We start from the raw sequence: 17,418 nt of genomic DNA, 5'->3' as shown, positions 1-17,418 counted from the left end.
TACAGCTACAGCTACTTCTGTACAGCTACAGCTACTTTTCTACCTACCAGCTAAAGAATGGTACTCTACTTACATACTTTTTTTTTCCTCTACATGTTATAGACTAAATCAAACAAAACCAAGATTGATGGATTTATGCCTATTTATTGGACTTGAATGACCCTATCAAATAACTACAGTCTAGAGGTGTTCGGATATGAAAGCTTATTCTAGAACCATAAAAGAATGTTGATACTTTAGGCATTTGGAAGTCAGTAGAAATGATAGAACCATAAAGATGATGTTCTGGCAGGAAAAATCAGTGTTTCATGATCAAAAAGATGATCTGTCAGTGTTTTCTCTCTCAGCTCTAAGGGAGGGATGGAGGCAGTTCTGGTCGATGTGAGATTCTGACCACTATCCTGAGCTGGATTCTTCCTAGTCAGAAGAGCTGTCAGAACATCTTACCAGTTCCTGCTCAATGAGATGGACATTTTTGTTACTGGGAGACATAGGACACATAGTCTGACAAGAATCAAAACTAATTTGACGTCTCAGGGGGCAAAACAGCAACAGACCTCCAACCTCAACACCATAAAGAAAGTTTTTAAAATACTTTCTGCCTGTGAAGTCAGATGGAGAATTAGAGAAGAAATTGAAGAAAAATTCCCATCTCTCTCCAGCCATTCAAAATAGGGTGTTCTTTTTCTGTCTCAATTTACTGACAGTCTTAGAGAGAATACTGGAGGATTTTGGTAGTGTTGTGCTTTGAGGTCTCCTTTGAGGAAGACAGATGTCTGCCTTTGCCTCCACAACCACAGGGCTAGCCGAATCTGGAACATCTCACATGTTCCTCCACGGGCATATGAGTCGCTCTACATGATGGCACTGATCTCAGCAAGCTGCCCTATGTACAGCCAACAAAGAGTTATAGACTCATTTAATCATAGCCAGGATTGTAAGGGACCTTAGATATCATCCAGTTCCAAACTCCCTGACATGGGTAGTCAGACCTTCCACTAGACCAGATTGCTCAGAGCTCCATCCAACCAAGCCTTAAACATTTCCAGGTTATGTGTCATCCACAACTTCTCTGGGAAACCTTTTTCAGTGTCTTACCACCTTCACAGTAGAGAACTTTTTGCTGACATTTAAGCTAAACCAACTCTCTTTCAGTCTGAAGCCATTCCCTCTTGTCCTGTCACTACATGCTCTTGAAAATAATCTGTCTCCATCTTTCTTGTAGGCTCCCTTCAGGTACTGGAAAGCTGCAATCAGGTCACCCCAGTCCAACAGTCCACTCATCCAATCCATCTCTTCCCAGTTTAGTGAAAATGATGTTGTGGGGGACTGTGTCAAAGGCTTTATGGAAGTCCAGATAAATGACATCTGTAACCCTTCCCTTGTCCACTGATACAGTAACTCCATCAAGGCCACTAGACTGGTCAGGCAGGACTCGCCCTTAGTGAAGCCATGCTGACTGTGCACAGGATAGCAGGAAACAAACTGATTTTATTCCTCTTATCTAACATTCAAAGGGCAAGTAAGACAAATGAATATAACTAGGTGAAAGGACTCCTGCAGGGGATCAGTCTTATCCCTTCTCCCTGCTGACAGTACGAATGAGTGGCATAGAAACTGAACTGATCTCAGAGAACAGGAAAAAAAAAAAAAGTTAAAAATATAATTCTAATTTTCAGCCCCTCCCTTTGATCCTCTCATGCTGTTGTCTTGTACCTCTCTTCAGTCTGAATCACAAGTTGAGGTTTTATTCAACCTGTAGCAAATTTAAACTACATCAGAAAAAAAGTCTAAAACCTGATTTTTTCACAGTACTTTATGTATTTAAGACTTTGAGAAATAATAATAGGAATACATAAAACTTACTGGGTATGTTCTTTCATCTACATATGAGCATGCCTCTTAAAATACCATTTACTGAAAATTAAGATTACTTGCTAAAGGTTGATGACAGAAATTATTTACCTTCAGATGACTCTAAAAGAGGACTATCTTTTACAATCAATGCAGCAAAAGTTAAAATAAGTTTCTCTACCTAATGCAGGAATTGAAGAAAAAATTCCTACACCACATTAATTGTTTCAATCATATGCATCTGTAATTCATTAATTTTTCAGTATTCTTTCTGAAAGAAGGAAAGAGAAGTTTTTCAATTTAAATCAAAGTAGGACAAGGGAACTCTATTTATTAGAGCTTTGATGTACAAGGTTTGGTGTTGAAAATTAAGTTTTTTACTCATTAGCATATACCTGTATTATAACCATTATGATATATCATCCATTTTAAGGCAACACCATAGGACCATTAGAAAAGTGAGAAGCCAGGATCAGAGCTGAGGTTGTACTTTTATTCTTCACCATCTTAGTGCAAAATTAACAGTCAATTTCTAGGAAGAAATTAATTTAAAAGATTTTAAAATTAATTTTTAACACAAAATTAAAAAAAAATCAAACCCAAACCAAAAACAAAACGTGTTTTTTCTGACTTCTGTTTCCTATAGCTGATCAATCCTTGTGACTAAAATACATTATAGTAAGTTATGTTACAGCCTGATTAAGGTCCAACAAAAAATTTACTTGAACTCCAACGTATTAATATAACAAATCAATCTTCCAAGGACCAAAAAAATACAAAGTTGTTTATAAGCAAGCACTTGTAGACCTTCTGAAAAGGTAAGATACTTATCTTTCTAATTATTTGACACTACTGTCACAAGCAGAGTCCTGATCAGGGCCCCTACCCTGTTCTCCAGAAGTTTTCTGTTAGATACCAGCAAAAGAACAATTCCTCTGAGGAATGCAAACAACCTATGTTAAACATAATAACTGGGTGTAAAAAAATGACTAGAGGGGGAAGAGGTCCTATCACTTGCGCTCAAAACAGTGGTTTACCTTCTGTTTTGCTGAATGACAAAGCAGCACCCAGAGGAGTGATCTGATGTTACAGTATTTCTACAAGTGGATGTCTTATCTCTCAAACACTACTGTTTCAAGAGTATAATGTTAATAAAGGCTTTCAGACCTTCATAGTACATGATCAAACTGGGAAGTTATTCTGGGGGAAGTGGTCTATTCCATGGAACTACATTCACTATTACATCAGAGTTACAGAAGTGTCATGATCTTAAAACTAAGTCTTTGCTCTTTTCTGAATCACTGACTTGGAGGTGGCTTGGGAAACAGCTGCAGCATTGTTTCTGAAAAGCATTCCACTGGAAACGGACCAGATGCAGTTGGAAAGCTCCAAGGATCATCTGGAGTATGTGCTGCAGCTTGGTGGACTTACCACCCAAGAATCACCACCTACAGGAAGATGTCAGGGTTTTAAGAGGTGCTGCTGCAGCCCTGAGGCAGCACTAACAGCCGAGGGCTGCTCTCAATGCACATAAGTGCCTTGCCAATTAAATAAAAGCTGTTTTCACCCCTAATCTCCATGAAAGTCTTCTGTGTATGATTTCAGGAAAAAAAATATATTTTCTAAGTAGATATAGAGAGATTTAAAATGAATCATAGACTAAGAAAAAATTGTAATTAGAACATTTGATAGTCATCCTTTCTTCCATATTGTGTGGGAAGAGACCTTTCAAGACCCCCCTTGCACATCAGATATTATTATGAGATGTGACTTAACCCTGTCCTTTTCAAGCAACAAAAAATATGAGTATGGAAGCAGAATACTTGACACAAAGCAATGAAAGGGGATTAGTTTCTCATAAATGGTCCAACAAGGCAGTAATACCTGTGAATGAATTACAAATAAGGGTGGTTTCTGTTGATTTAGAAAACAATTCTTAAAGTAAATTTCTAAGTGATTTTCAAACTCTTCAGAAACTCTTTATATTTAAAATTAATACATGATGAAGTTGTAATTGATGCCATAAAGATTTTTTGCCTTTTCTTTCATACCCCTGTTATACCTTTTTTACAGCTTCTGCATTCTTAGTGCTTTTCCCCTACATTCTTGGACTTGTTTGTCAAGCTAAGAGACTAAACATTTTAGAAGCTTTGTAGCTAGGGATCAGTGTGCCCCAGACCCCAAGGTCCTCTCCAGAACACATTCTGTAAACTAAGATAGAACCATCCAGGGGAAGGTTCCTTGGGGAGGGGGGCTCACTTGAGCCTCTCACTGGGGAATCTTTGATAGATATGCTAATTAGTAAGACCTATAATGTTATACCAGATCTTTTGGGGCATATTATCGGTGGGGGGCATCTCGATGCATATGACCTGGACGTGTGCACCTAAGGATCCTTAAAATAAATACCAAGGTAAAATCCCTTTTTCCCTTCTAACCATGTTTGAGTCTTGATTTTAAGACCAGGAAAAGGCATCATAATATATTTCTTTCTTATGCTTCCTGTTATATCTTGCTTTTCATATTTCATTAGAATAATAATCTTATTCTAAAACAGAGAACTCAAAAAATTTTCTCTGAAAATACATTTCTATCTATTCAAAGAAAAAAAAAATATCCATCAGCTTAATAAGAAAAATCCCTTAGAACAGTCCAAACTGCCAATCAGGTAAGTACTGAATAAAAAGACCCCACTGCTATTAGCTACATTAGTTATTACAGAGGTTGCTTTGCAGGGGTTTAAAGATTAAAACACTAGTACAAGCACTGGCAAAAAGTCAGTGCCCTCTGAAGACTGCTCAGCTCAGGAACAAGATGAAATCACTGTGATGAAATTGCAGTGAGGAAATAAGGACAAAACCCATTTTGTCTCCCTCTACTGAGAGCAATAGCTGTTACTATTTATTTTTGTGTTCAATTCAAGTAACTTCTTAAAAAGATTTCAGCACTGTTAATTACCTTAACTACACTTCCAACGATTATTCTGTATACAAGAATTGTTCCTGCCATCAAAATAAACTGTTACTTAATTGGACAGTGAACAAATCACAGCACTGTATCTCTTTCAGCAGCTGAACAGCAAAGTGATATGGTTTCAACTATGTGGGCCTAAATGCTTCATCAATCTCATACACATCAGCGAGTGTCCTCATAAAGTGGAAAGGATGCACAAGTGGATTAGGAAAGACTAATAAGCAAATCGCTGCTCTGTATCTTGTCCTGTAGCCTCACAGTATTTGGAGATGTATCTGAGCCATTTGGATAAGAAGTGCTATTCTGTAACTCCCCTGCAGCACAGAGATCAGCAGGGCAAGTCCTGTCTGTACCTATCTTCCCTGGAGATTGTGATCTCTGCTTTCTAAGAAAGTTACATTGAATCTTCCTGGTTACATTTTCATTTTCAATGAACTAGGAATTGTGGGGAAACAAAGAAGAGATGTGATCTCATTACCCTCAGACTATCTTTCAGACTCACCAGGATTTCAGACAAACAGTGGAGACATTTCCTGCAAAGCAGCACAGAAGGCCATAAGCGCCCTGTATGGATGCTTCTGAGAAATACAGCTGCCTCTGAGCCGCTCCTTTGCTCATTGCTGTGAGTGGAGTGTGGGGCAAGACCCTGCTTCCAAGTGGAGCAGCAGCTCAGCCCATGCAGTCTGTCCTACTTCTCAGGTCACACCTCTTCCAACCCATAGTTTCCCAAGCTGTAGACAGATCTCAAAACAATACAAAGCCCTTCTGCATCACATCAGTGTTTCTGTGTGAAGCTGGGGTAAGGGAAAGGGGATTAAAGCTGTCCATTCTCAGACCAACCTTTCTGCTCCCGCAGGAGGAAGGTCAAGGAAAACTTGAGGGCGCACCAACCCAGCCTGGTGCCTGTCTAGAGTCTCATGCAGCAATGTGTTAGCTCAGGCCAGAATCAGCATCTTGATAAAAAGCCCACACCCTCACAAATGACATTTACTGTCAGTTCCACCAAGATGGAAAAAGCCTGGCTAGAGGGTGGACCTGGGCACAATATAATGCCAAGGATATCTGAGCTGACACTGCCCTTGCCAAACCCCACCAACATGTAACTAAGTGAGAGCTGGCTCCCTTCAGATCTTCATGGTTTGGTATGTTATATTATGCTATATATTTTTCCCCATTGAGACAGAGAGAGATGGAAGGAACAACTCAAAAATATATGTCAATGGAGGGGAAAACAGGATAGAAAAAAGTAAGGACACTTTTTTCCCTCAATTATGTGAATAATATAGATAGATAATATTCTGTCCTCAATTCAGGTTTGGAAACGAACAGGACAAATCCAAAAAGCTCAATATCTGGAAATATTTTTTCTTCTGATCCCTCTATTTCCAAATTACTGCCTGTTTCTCCCAGAAAATCTACTTCTGGCCTTCCCAGCCTTTGTACAAAATGCTGCTGCTTCCCTTTTGCCAGAGTTATCTCTTTCTAGACAAAACTGTCATGGGCAACAGACAGTTGAATTATGGACCAACTAATCAAATCTGCACTTCCCCTTCCTACTCCAAACTTCCATGATGGTAATCAGTCTGACTGTGTTAGTAGCTTCAGAATTATAGTAGTAAAGCTATCAGCATTTGGCAGTTATTTTTAGCAAAATTTTATTATTTATGTTATAATTTAGGCACAAATACCATAATGGAAACTTTTCAAAGGCAATAACTTGCACTAAGAAATTGCATATATTGATTCTCTGACACAAAACATTTTGAATCTTAGACTATTAGCACAAAAGAACCATAAAACCCTGATATTTTCATTGTTCTGAAAAAATTGTTTAATCTTACCAAGACTGTTACACATACCCAGCAGATTTCAACCCAGTCAGGAGACTAAATAAGCCCAATTATCTTAAGAAAAAACTGCTTTCCAAGGATATAATAATAAAATTTCTACAAACGTTGTACCATTATGTCATAAAAAGGAATAGCATCAAAAATGTTTTCGTGTATATTTTTTGGGAAACTTTTAAAATCTACTACTACCTTTGACACATAAAGTTCATGTATTGTTCCACAAAATTCATTATTACAACTATTTGATTTTTTTGATACTCCACTAAAGCTGAAGCATGTTATGAAATATTGGGTTCATCCTGAACCAAACTTTTTCAAAAATGATCCTGCCTGTCTCAAAAAGAAAGATATATCTAAAGCTGTTGCTGTCTTGCACAAACACCTGGGACAACTACAATGCAGCAAGTGTGCAGAGGGCCAGCGCAATACTGACAGACAGGGAAAAATGGTGCTATAATCCTTAACAGATTCACAACTACTGGCAGGATACCGCTGGCAGATCAGACCTTTGCTCAGACCAGTGATGGGAATTTTACATACATAATTATAGCACAAACCAAAGAAAGACTGAAGGTTATGTCACTAAATCTAACCCATACAGACTGATCATGACACTCTTTTGACCTATGTTCCCTTTATGTAGTAAAATAAATACTCTTCATACATTCCAGATCTCATTAAACTTTAAGCTTGTGAAATCCAATCTCATGTTTGAAAAATTAATCCATATAATTTGGATTTACTATACCTCACTAAACTGTTTGCAGCATCAGGATCATGTGCCGTTACTGTGCCAACAGGCGTCCCAATCTTTGCATTTTCATAAACTTCCATGACATAGGAAGGCATAGTGAAGAGCGGAGGTTCGTCCACATCGCCAACGATGATCTTCAGCATAGTTACATCTTTGAATGGTCCCAGGTGTGAAAAGCGAAAATCAAGGTGAGTATTTGCTCCTTCTATATTAAGTGTATATGATTTCTTTTTTTCGTAGTTGAGTGGCTGTTGGCAGAAAAAAAAAAAATTCTCAGAGCCATTCTGTTCTCCAGTTTATCCTGGTAGCAACTTAACAGCATCTTTTTGGTTTAACTTAAACATTCTTCATGTTACAGGAAAGGGATGGTATTTTTGATATTCTGGCAGTCACTGCCACACCTTGTATGTAGATGGATATACATGAAGCAGGATGGACTCAGTTTTTCTCTACAACAGAGTATTGGAAAAGGTACCAGTTTTGAAAATAACCCAAGGTTTAGAATGAGCCTCAGATTCTGCTTTCATGATAACGTAAACTGTCTGGGTTTTTTCACCTTTTGGTTTTAATCAATAAATCCTAAATCCTGAAAAAGGTAGAGGCTGATATATCCTAAATTAAATTAACTTCACATTTTTAATAAAAAAGTTTTATAGACAGCAACAGGGATATTAAAATTCTTTTTGGCATCTCTTAAATCCTCAAGTGAAAAAAAGCAACTTCTCATTTACTGTAAGAGACACGGACTTTTATGTCTGGTCATCCAGATCACCCTTCTAGTGAATGAGGGAAAAGCTGCAGATGTAGTCCATTTCAAACAGTCTCAAAACACAGTCATATCATTAAAAGAAGTTGCATATGCATGGATTTTTGGTTTTTAGAATCAAAATTTTTATTGACATTATGACATGGCGGAATTTCACGGATACCAGTATCATTCTGTGTTGATCTGACAGCCTGTCTAACAAAAACTCTTCATCCAAGTTTAAACTGGCATCTCCTGTCACCTCAAAGGGTGGAAAGGTAGTACGATAGGCAAGACATATGAGGAACTCAATATATGATTCATCACTGTCAGTGTATGTTTTGAAGATAAAATCTACAATAAATTAAACTGATGATATATAAGAAAAATTGGTCAGAATTTATATATGCTTTATGTATTTTTTGATTTCTCCTCTGTGTACTTAAGGACAATTAATTCATTCTCTAACAGTATAAGACTTTTGGGACCTTACATTCTCTGCTTCCCTTTCCTGAATGTAAAAATAAAACATTTTAAAGGCATGGAAATGTACCATAGCCTGGTAAATCTATTACTATATATAAAAAGAGAGCTAAGTATGCTACTCAATTAAATTAATTCACAAAGAAATATAAGTTTAATAAATTCTAACTCAGATGTTCATTGATTTATGATTTTTTTTTAATGAACAGTGAAATATTGAATAGTGATTTTCATTTCTCTGCAGCATGTATATTCTAAGAGTAAACAGGTTTAAAATAGGACTGCAACTTGTAACTTTGATGTCTTTTGGAAAACTGAGTTTATACTGACAATGACTGGATTAATTTCTACAGGAAAGTTATATCACTCAGAAAACATATGTGGAATGACACAAAGTCCTGTGGTAACACAAACTCTTTCTTTTATGTAGCTATTTTATCAGGCAATAAAGTATCTTTGAGACTGAAGAATGGCTCCACAGGTTTGTTAAGAGGAAAGATAATGAAAGTACTGGATATTTCGGGTCAGCCCAGAATGAGACAAGAAGAGATTCTGTCTAACACTCAGAGCCTTTGCATACCTGTTGAAAAGACTAAATTGAGGCACTGAAAAAAATTATTTTTGCATCAGAATCTCACATAAGTGAGGTTTTAATATCTTGATGAGGATTTCAGATAATTAGACAAAATAATATATTTATTTATGACTTTTTCTACTGTAAATGCTTCTAGAGAAGTATTAGAGGACAAATAATTTTATTCTACATTTATAGAAGGCACTGGCATCTGATACACAAAACTTAAGAACAATTTTGTCCTTAGTTTAGATTATCTGTTTTGAGTGGGCTATCAAAAAATTCAGCTTGAAACCCAATCTAAATTAAAAACAATCACAGTACACAGAATATAATATACTTGCTAAACTGTATACAAGATCTGAGTAAAAAAGGGAGAAAAACAAACAAAAAAAAAAAACAAGAAGACTTTTTTGTTATACTGTACAAAAGCATACATTATCTTAGGAAATAATGGAGGTATTTCACACAAACTTATGTAACTTTAAGTGCCGAATTTCTGCTCAACTGGAATATAACATTACCTAAGCAAAATGTACCTCTTCTTGTCCTGATGTAAAAATGACTTAAATCATTGTCATATTTATGTACAAGAACAGGCAACATATGCTTTTGTCATATTCTAAATCATAGTGAAAAAATTTTTAAAGCTACTTTGTCTGTCAAAACCAGTAAGAAATGTGATTTAACAGATTTTGTGTATTTCATTATGTTGCAAATTCTTCCTTTCTACTTCATGTTTTGAATACGCATAAATGTTGTAGTTAATGAACAGCAGCCATGGTGAGAGTACAATGCTCATATTGAAGAAGAAATAACAGATTATGGTTTAGCTACAACAAGGCCATCAGAAAATAATTCAGCGGTACAGAAAAGACAGTTTACTTTTATCTGGTTGAAAAAGGTGGGTATTACATAACCATTACAAAAGACACTGAGTTAAAGCTTTTTAAGATATTGGAAGAGATCTTTTAAAATCCTTATGAATTATAAAAATAATATTTCATTGAGTTAGAAACTACTTTTAATATCTTAAATACATATATATTCAGAAGCAAAAAAAAAAAATATTACATGCTCTATGATAGTTTTTATTTATTCTCCTTTTTCACATTTTCTCAGGATTTCATTCCTCTAACCATTAATCAAGACCAGAATACATATAAGCAATTTTGAATATACACTCACTTTTAATTTTTAGGGTCTATGGGTATATATAATTGATATCTACAAGATTCAATATCAACAAACCTACATGAGAACTCTCAACTGACTGGGGCAAGTATAAGTAATTCATATAAATGATAACTCTGTGATAGTTTGACCAGTAACATTTTAAGTCTTTAGCACAATACTGGATGATTTAGATACCAGCTGGAAAGTCAAAGAATAACAAACAGTCTGTGCTAACTGAATTACACATTCATTGCCAGAGATAAACTTTCTGTGTCAAGATTCAAGTAGTCTGGGAACAAAAGTAGAATTTTCACCCAAATTTTACATCTTCTATGGCTTACCTTCTTCAGCGAGAGAATTCCTTCCCTTGTTTCTTTGTCAGTAGATATGGAGAATACCCCAGAGCCATCTCCATTTATAATTGTGTACTTCATGTCTGCATTTGAACCAGTGTCTGCATCATTTGCTTTGATTTTGCCAACTGCTGATCCAACTTGAGCTGACTCAGGAACATAGAGTTGATAGTGTTCTGAGGGGGGAAAAAGCCCAACATAATAGCTTGGACATTTTCTAGTCATTTTCTAGTTATCTGCTTGATAGATGTCTGAGTAAATGGAAGAGTATTTCATATATAAAAGTGACAAATAAACTTATGAATTTATTTAGATCCCTGAAAGAATTCAAAACTGAATTGTATTTTACTTGGGATGCCTTCATTCCCTATTCAAAATCCAAATTACCTCATGTAGGATTTTAGTTTTCACAGCTATTGCTGTACATCACATAACACAGAAATTACTTCATACCAGTATTTTTACAAGTTTATATTCTCCATAACCAAAATATATATATTTTACCAACTTACAATTAATTGCATGGTCAAGTGAGTACTTTTGAATTGAAAAATCTGTTACCTTTTTTTCCAAAATCCAATCATTTTTGCAACATTGCATCAACATTTTCAACACATAATTTTTTTCTAAAGGAAAAAGTTAATAAATCTTAATATTTTACCCTTTGCAAAAAAAAAAATTAACTGCCATCCACAGTAAACGGAAACTAACATAATGAGTACAATGAATTATTACACATTTGTGCCCAGAAAAATCTTCCTTTACAGCTATGACCTCCTTTCAGTGTTTTTGTAACCTGTTAGGTTAATAATTAGTAAGTGACATATTTTTGTAAAAGATAATTTTCTTAACTGTCTCTATGATTTTTTATGATAGCTCCTAAAAGCTACAAAGTTTTCTGGTGGACAAGAAGGTGCCACAAGGAAATAAAAGTGGCAAACAGACACAATTTCATTACATAAATCTCAATCTCCATATGAAACTAGGCCAAAAAACCAGAGTTTTCTCCAGTAATGCTACCATTGTAACACAGCAGGGATGCTGAAATCTACCAGAACTGAAAAGAATAATTCACATCCAATAGAGGGTGTGCACGTATCAACAACATCCCCATTTTCCACCTAAACAACCCCAATTCAAATGCCTCCCTAACAGTCTGCAGAGTTTACATCACTGTCCAACTACCAACACAGAAAAGAGAGCAAAACAACTTCTGTTATTACACATCTTCTGAAACTTTACCAAGTTGCCTTGAAGGCATTCTGTGACAGTGAGTGCAATAGTGCAAAACTGAGTGGCAGGGTGGTGGATCAGCAGGTTTGAGAGTGGACATATGAAAGCTAAGATGTTGTTATGGTTTGTTGGGTTTAATCCAGGTAGCCTGACTGCAGAAGAGCCCTTGGTAAGCATGTAGCAAGAGAAAGGCAACATTTAAATTGAATCCAGAAATTGAACCTGAATTGTGGCTGAAACCCCGTACTGGTTGGATGAAGAAATTATCAACCTACAGAAGCTGCAATTGAAAAGGGAGTAGATATCATGACTAAAATATAGCTACCTTTATAGACACCTGCTAGAAAACAGAAGATTTCATTATAAATCTTTTAAATTTCTTGCACAACAGTTCCAAAACATTTTTGTAGTTTTGAATTAATTTTTTATTACTAACACATACTAAACAACTAGTGGTGTGATAAGGATGGACAAGTGCACTTAGCTTTGTCTTCCTATGAAAATGAAAAATAAGTTATTATTCATTTTGGAAATCTTAAGGAAAATAAGAAATTTCCAGCAGAGCAACAGGAAAAAATTATCATGTAGAAGATAAAATACCAACACCGATGTAACAGGACAATTACTTAATTCAATTAAAATTCATAGTTAATACTTTGATGCAATCCTTTTTATGCATGTAAAAGCCACCTACACAAATTTCCAAATAAATGCCCTGCAATGTTTTTTGCTTACAGATGCTGTCAACTGACACTTCAGCAATGCTGGTTGCTTTATTTCATACATAAAATTATAGTAATGGGATGAAATTAATTTTGAAATTTACTTATTGTTAAAATAAATGCAAAATATGGGGGTTTTTGACACTTTTGCTCTTCCAAAAGAGAAAAAATTAAGGCCATTAAGATCATGTTATATAATCAAGCTACTTCAGGAGCTGGATGTATATAAACTCATATGATAGGGTGAACTAATTGGAGACTTGCAAATAGTTGAGCTTGTTCAAATATATCTATCTACATGACACTACACTCTGCTTTATAATCACACCCCAAGTGTTAGCCATCTGTTTCAGAAAATTGTTTTACTGATACCAGCTTCAAAGACTCCTAAATACTAAATCTTCAAGCAAAACAAATATTTGAAATGACTCATTAATTATGTCAGTTTCTTTAGAACAGAAATATTTAAAAAAAGCAGATAGAATGAAAAGAAAACTGTTGAAAAAATAAAAACTCTTAGATTATAAGGTCAGAAATGTCTCCCAACAAGTATTTAACCACTGCTCCATAGAGAGAGCCTGACAATATCTCATAGAGACATGAGTCAAATAGATAAATACAAAAGAACATTATCTAAAAAAATCAAACACACAAGAAAATAAAATTCAGCAACATGAAGGTTAGGTAAAATATATTATAGACATTTATTTAAGCTACTGGTGGAAACTGGAAATGTTAAATGCTAAATTGTTGGAAACTTTATTGCTAGTAAGAGGAACTGACTAAAGGCTCAATTGGGCACTGGAACAGGCTCCTCAGGGAAGAGGTCACAGCACCGATCCTGTCTGAGTCCAAGATGGATTCAGACAATGCTCGCAGGTACATGCTGTGACTCCTTGGGTGTTCTCCATTGGGTCCCTTTAAACTCAGCATAATCTGTGATTCTGATTCTATGAATGTTTCCTTGGGCATTGAATAAAGAAAGTTTAATAGGACACTGTAAAATATGGGAAGTGTATACTGCAAATCTACAATGCTGTATTGCAAACTGAGTCTGTCTCAACCCTCTAAAACAATTGACTGGGAACATAGGAGCCCTGAGGATCAGGCACCATCAGTCTATAGCAAAACTTTTCCACCAAATCTGCCCATGTTGAACAGTTTGCTCCTATGCTTCCTGCACTGCAGACTTCTGTTGTGAAGCAGAAATCTTTTGGGGATGGTCTAATTTTTTCTAGAGAAGCTGGCCTGTTTCTTACAGATAGAGAATCTTGGTTGATTCAGTTATCAACTTTTATCACATTCTCTCAGATGCATTCACTTTGCTCATGATATGAAAAAATTAATATTTTTTTACAGATAATGTACTGTATAGGATACCACCTTGCAGGACTTTAATCTGTGCTAATTGAAACATTTTCCAAATTCATGCATATGATCTTCATCTTTCAATAAACTTTATGGCTTATCTGTCATTATAGTACAGAAACAATTTATTTCTCTTTAGCGCAAAATACTTTCATTTCAATTAGCCTCCAGGCAACCTTCAGTGCTGTGTCTTACTCTCAGAAAACTAACTTCTGTCTAAACCTCTCAAAAAAGAAGTATAACTGTACTTAATGAAAATCAATAAGCATAATATTAAAAAGAATGTATTTATTAATCTATTCTATTCTGTTGATAATTTTGACTTACTTATAGGTTATGATGTCTTCTTGAACAGTAGACACTATCTTATTTAACAGTGGAAGAGAGAAGAGACATAATACTGAACACCAACTTGGGGAAAAAGCGTTTAGTACACTGGAGGGCAGGGCTGCTGCTCAAAGGGACCTGGACATGCTGGAGAAATGCTCTAACACAAACCTCATGACATTCAATGATGGCACCAGGGGAGGAATAGTGCCATTCATCAGTACATGTTGGGGCCAGCCAGTTGTAAAGCAGTTTTGCAGAAAGGGACCTGAAAAGGACCTTTCAAGGCTCTGCAAGATGAGACTCTTAGCAACTTGATCTAACTGAACCTGCTTTAAGCAGGGCTTTGGGTCAGATTACTTTTTCAAGTCCCACATGAACCTATGATCCTGCAATTTATGAAGGTATGTCTCATGTTTTACTGCCTGCCATCTTTGGTAAAACAAGTGGAGCTTCCACTGTGGACTATGCTCAATCTTCTTTGGTGGTTTTCTTTGAGAAAGATATTCTTCATTCATAGAGTTGCTTATTTTCATTACATGTAATAGATAATTCTGGATTTCTCTTTTGAGACTGAAGTCTTTTTAGAAGCCTATTTGTCACAGTATGTCTTGGACATATGTCACATGTTCCTTTACTATGCTTATTTTTAATATAATCAATCCAATTTTAATCCATCATCATTAAGAATACAGCAACTTTTATGGTTGCAGGAGTTCAGTCAATTTTATAGCTACTATTTTTGATTTGAATATTCTTTTTGATGCCAACATCTCTTTCATAAAACTCAACTAAGAAATTTTTAAGAGGTATGTTTGGCTTATTCTTCTTCCCTGCCAAAAACCCCAATGCTATTGCACTTTCTAAACATATCTGAATTATAAGTGAAGTTACTTCTTATTTGCAAATATGACAATAAAAAAGCTTTCAAAACTCAAATCCTTCAAAATTTTGCTTGCCTTGAAAGTGTGAAGAACATAACAATCTTGGGTCAGTTTAGAAAAAAACCCACAAACATTCTTCTTTTGATACAATAGGCTCCTTTGGCTGAAACAAGACTTGTACATCATGTCCCTGCTTTTTACATCTCAGCGTAAAACAGGAGTTATGATTATGGTTACAATTTTAATCAGTGATGAGTTTATTTTCCATGACTCTTTGCCTTTAGAGACAGTAACTAGAAGTTCTTGAAAACTTTCTGACCCCAGAATACTGAACTTTCGACCTTGGAGAGCAAAAGTACTCTGGCTTCTTGCAAAAAGTGTGATGTTTATTCCACTCATATCTATGAATGGAAGAAACATAAAGAAAACTGGCTTTCCTGGATTTTCAGACTGAGTACTTTCCTGCAGGTATTGAAGCCCCAAACACATATTTTCTATGCAAATGGCATGGGTAAAGCAACATAAGCACTCCATAATAATCACTAATGAGGAATTTAATTGTTGGGCATGATCTGTAGCAGTCTCTAGAGTCTGTGCTGTGTTCCCCATATTTTATGCCATTTAAAGGGGGACCATGGCTACCTTAGGCAGCTTGGGTAAAGCAGAGAGCAATAGCAACACCTGTAAAAGGGTTAAACTCCATTTGCACTGTGTTTGTTTTGTTGTTTGTTTGTTCATTTGCTTTTCCCTGGCACTAGCACAGCTAGGATTGTGATCACATTGGGGTTTAGCTTCATAAAGGACATGAAGATTAAGGCTTTCCAAAGAACACGCCTCAAAATGGAGTGGTCCTGCTCCCAATTCTCCACTCAGACAAAAAAAACCAAACAACATTGCCTAATTCCCAAAACCATTATGGTCTCATTCAAAAACCCATCGAAAAACAAACAAACAAACCAAAAAACCTGCATGTTTTTTTCTGTCTAGAGTGTTTCAAAGTTATTTTGATATACGTAATTAATAATGGATCTGGTACACAAAAATCCTTATGGACAATACTCAAGAAAGTGAAATAAGACTCCATGTTATGAGTAAATTTGATGCACATAGCTGGAGCTAAAACTCAGTTTGTAGACCACATATTTATTACAAATATTTAATCAGACTTTGACATAAATATATTTTTACCCCATTAAACTTCGCTGTAAGATTTGAATTCCATAAACAATTCTATCACCAAATTTCATTGTCATGAATTCTCATTGAAGGAGAATTTTAAGAAAAGATATCTAATACTCTTGAAAAGTACTATATTTAGTTAATTAAATTTTACAGTAAAAACTGATTACGGAAATCACGCTTATTCTACTTAGGAAACAGAACATCACGAGATTTCCTATGTAATCAAATGCCATTAAATAACTCATGTCATATTTCAGTGAAACAATTTGGTAGCTTTAACTTCAAATATTGTGCAAATATTAGAACATACCGTCCTTCTCAAAAAAAAAAAAAAAAAGGAAAAAGGCAAACAAATCACTTTAGATAACATTTTCCAGACTATGGAAGCATACACCCAAAGGTACATACACTTTTATTTCATGTTTTAACTCTTTTTTTAACTTAATGAACATAAATCTCTCAAGTAATGTGTTTCTCATATGTCCAAGGCATCCCATAGATGAATGATTGATTCTAGCACATTACGAAGATACAGTACAAAAGAAATTTTAGAAAATCACTCAGATCAGCAAGGTTTGTCTCTTTTACCACTCTCTAAAACAGCTTGTTGTCCATGTGCAGTAGCCTTGCTAAGCAGGTAATTCTAAATACTTCTAGAGAATCAAGCTCCAACATACTTCTCTAACCATTTAAAACTAACATCTTCACCAGGTAATACAAGCATGCAATAGCAGCTTTTCCCCCTTACCTTTGCTTCTGGCTGCACAGTTTCTGTTGAACTTCCTCCTGCACAGGAGGAAGTTTCTGAAAACTCACAGAAAGAGAAGCTTTATACCTGCCCCTCATTCAGTTTCTGATGTGACACTTTAGCCACTTTCAAAGAAAAAAAAAAGGTCAGGGGCCTTGTGATAATTCTCTGTAAAGGCAGAAAATCAGTATA

General features: G+C 35.6%; 1 protein-coding gene across 7 annotated transcripts in view; it reads right to left on the bottom strand.

Moving 5' to 3' along the window:
• CDH18 (cadherin 18) overlaps positions 1-17,418 on the bottom strand; it is a 520,804-nt gene that overhangs the window by 46,206 nt on the left and 457,180 nt on the right. For all 7 annotated transcript variants that reach the window (XM_017738733.1, XM_017738734.1, XM_017738738.1 and 4 more), the window contains 2 exons: positions 10,751-10,938; positions 7,426-7,679 (listed from right to left, as the gene is read on the bottom strand). In XM_017738733.1, the coding sequence (XP_017594222.1) occupies positions 7,426-7,679; positions 10,751-10,938 (442 nt within the window). The remainder of the gene's footprint in view (positions 1-7,425; positions 7,680-10,750; positions 10,939-17,418) is intronic.

Source organism: Corvus brachyrhynchos, unplaced genomic scaffold, assembly GCF_000691975.1.
Source record: "Corvus brachyrhynchos isolate BGI_N302 unplaced genomic scaffold, ASM69197v1 scaffold23, whole genome shotgun sequence".
Lineage (NCBI taxonomy): Eukaryota > Metazoa > Chordata > Aves > Passeriformes > Corvidae > Corvus > Corvus brachyrhynchos.
Note: the sequence above shows the minus strand (reverse complement) of the source record. Positions and strands in the feature narration are given on the sequence as shown.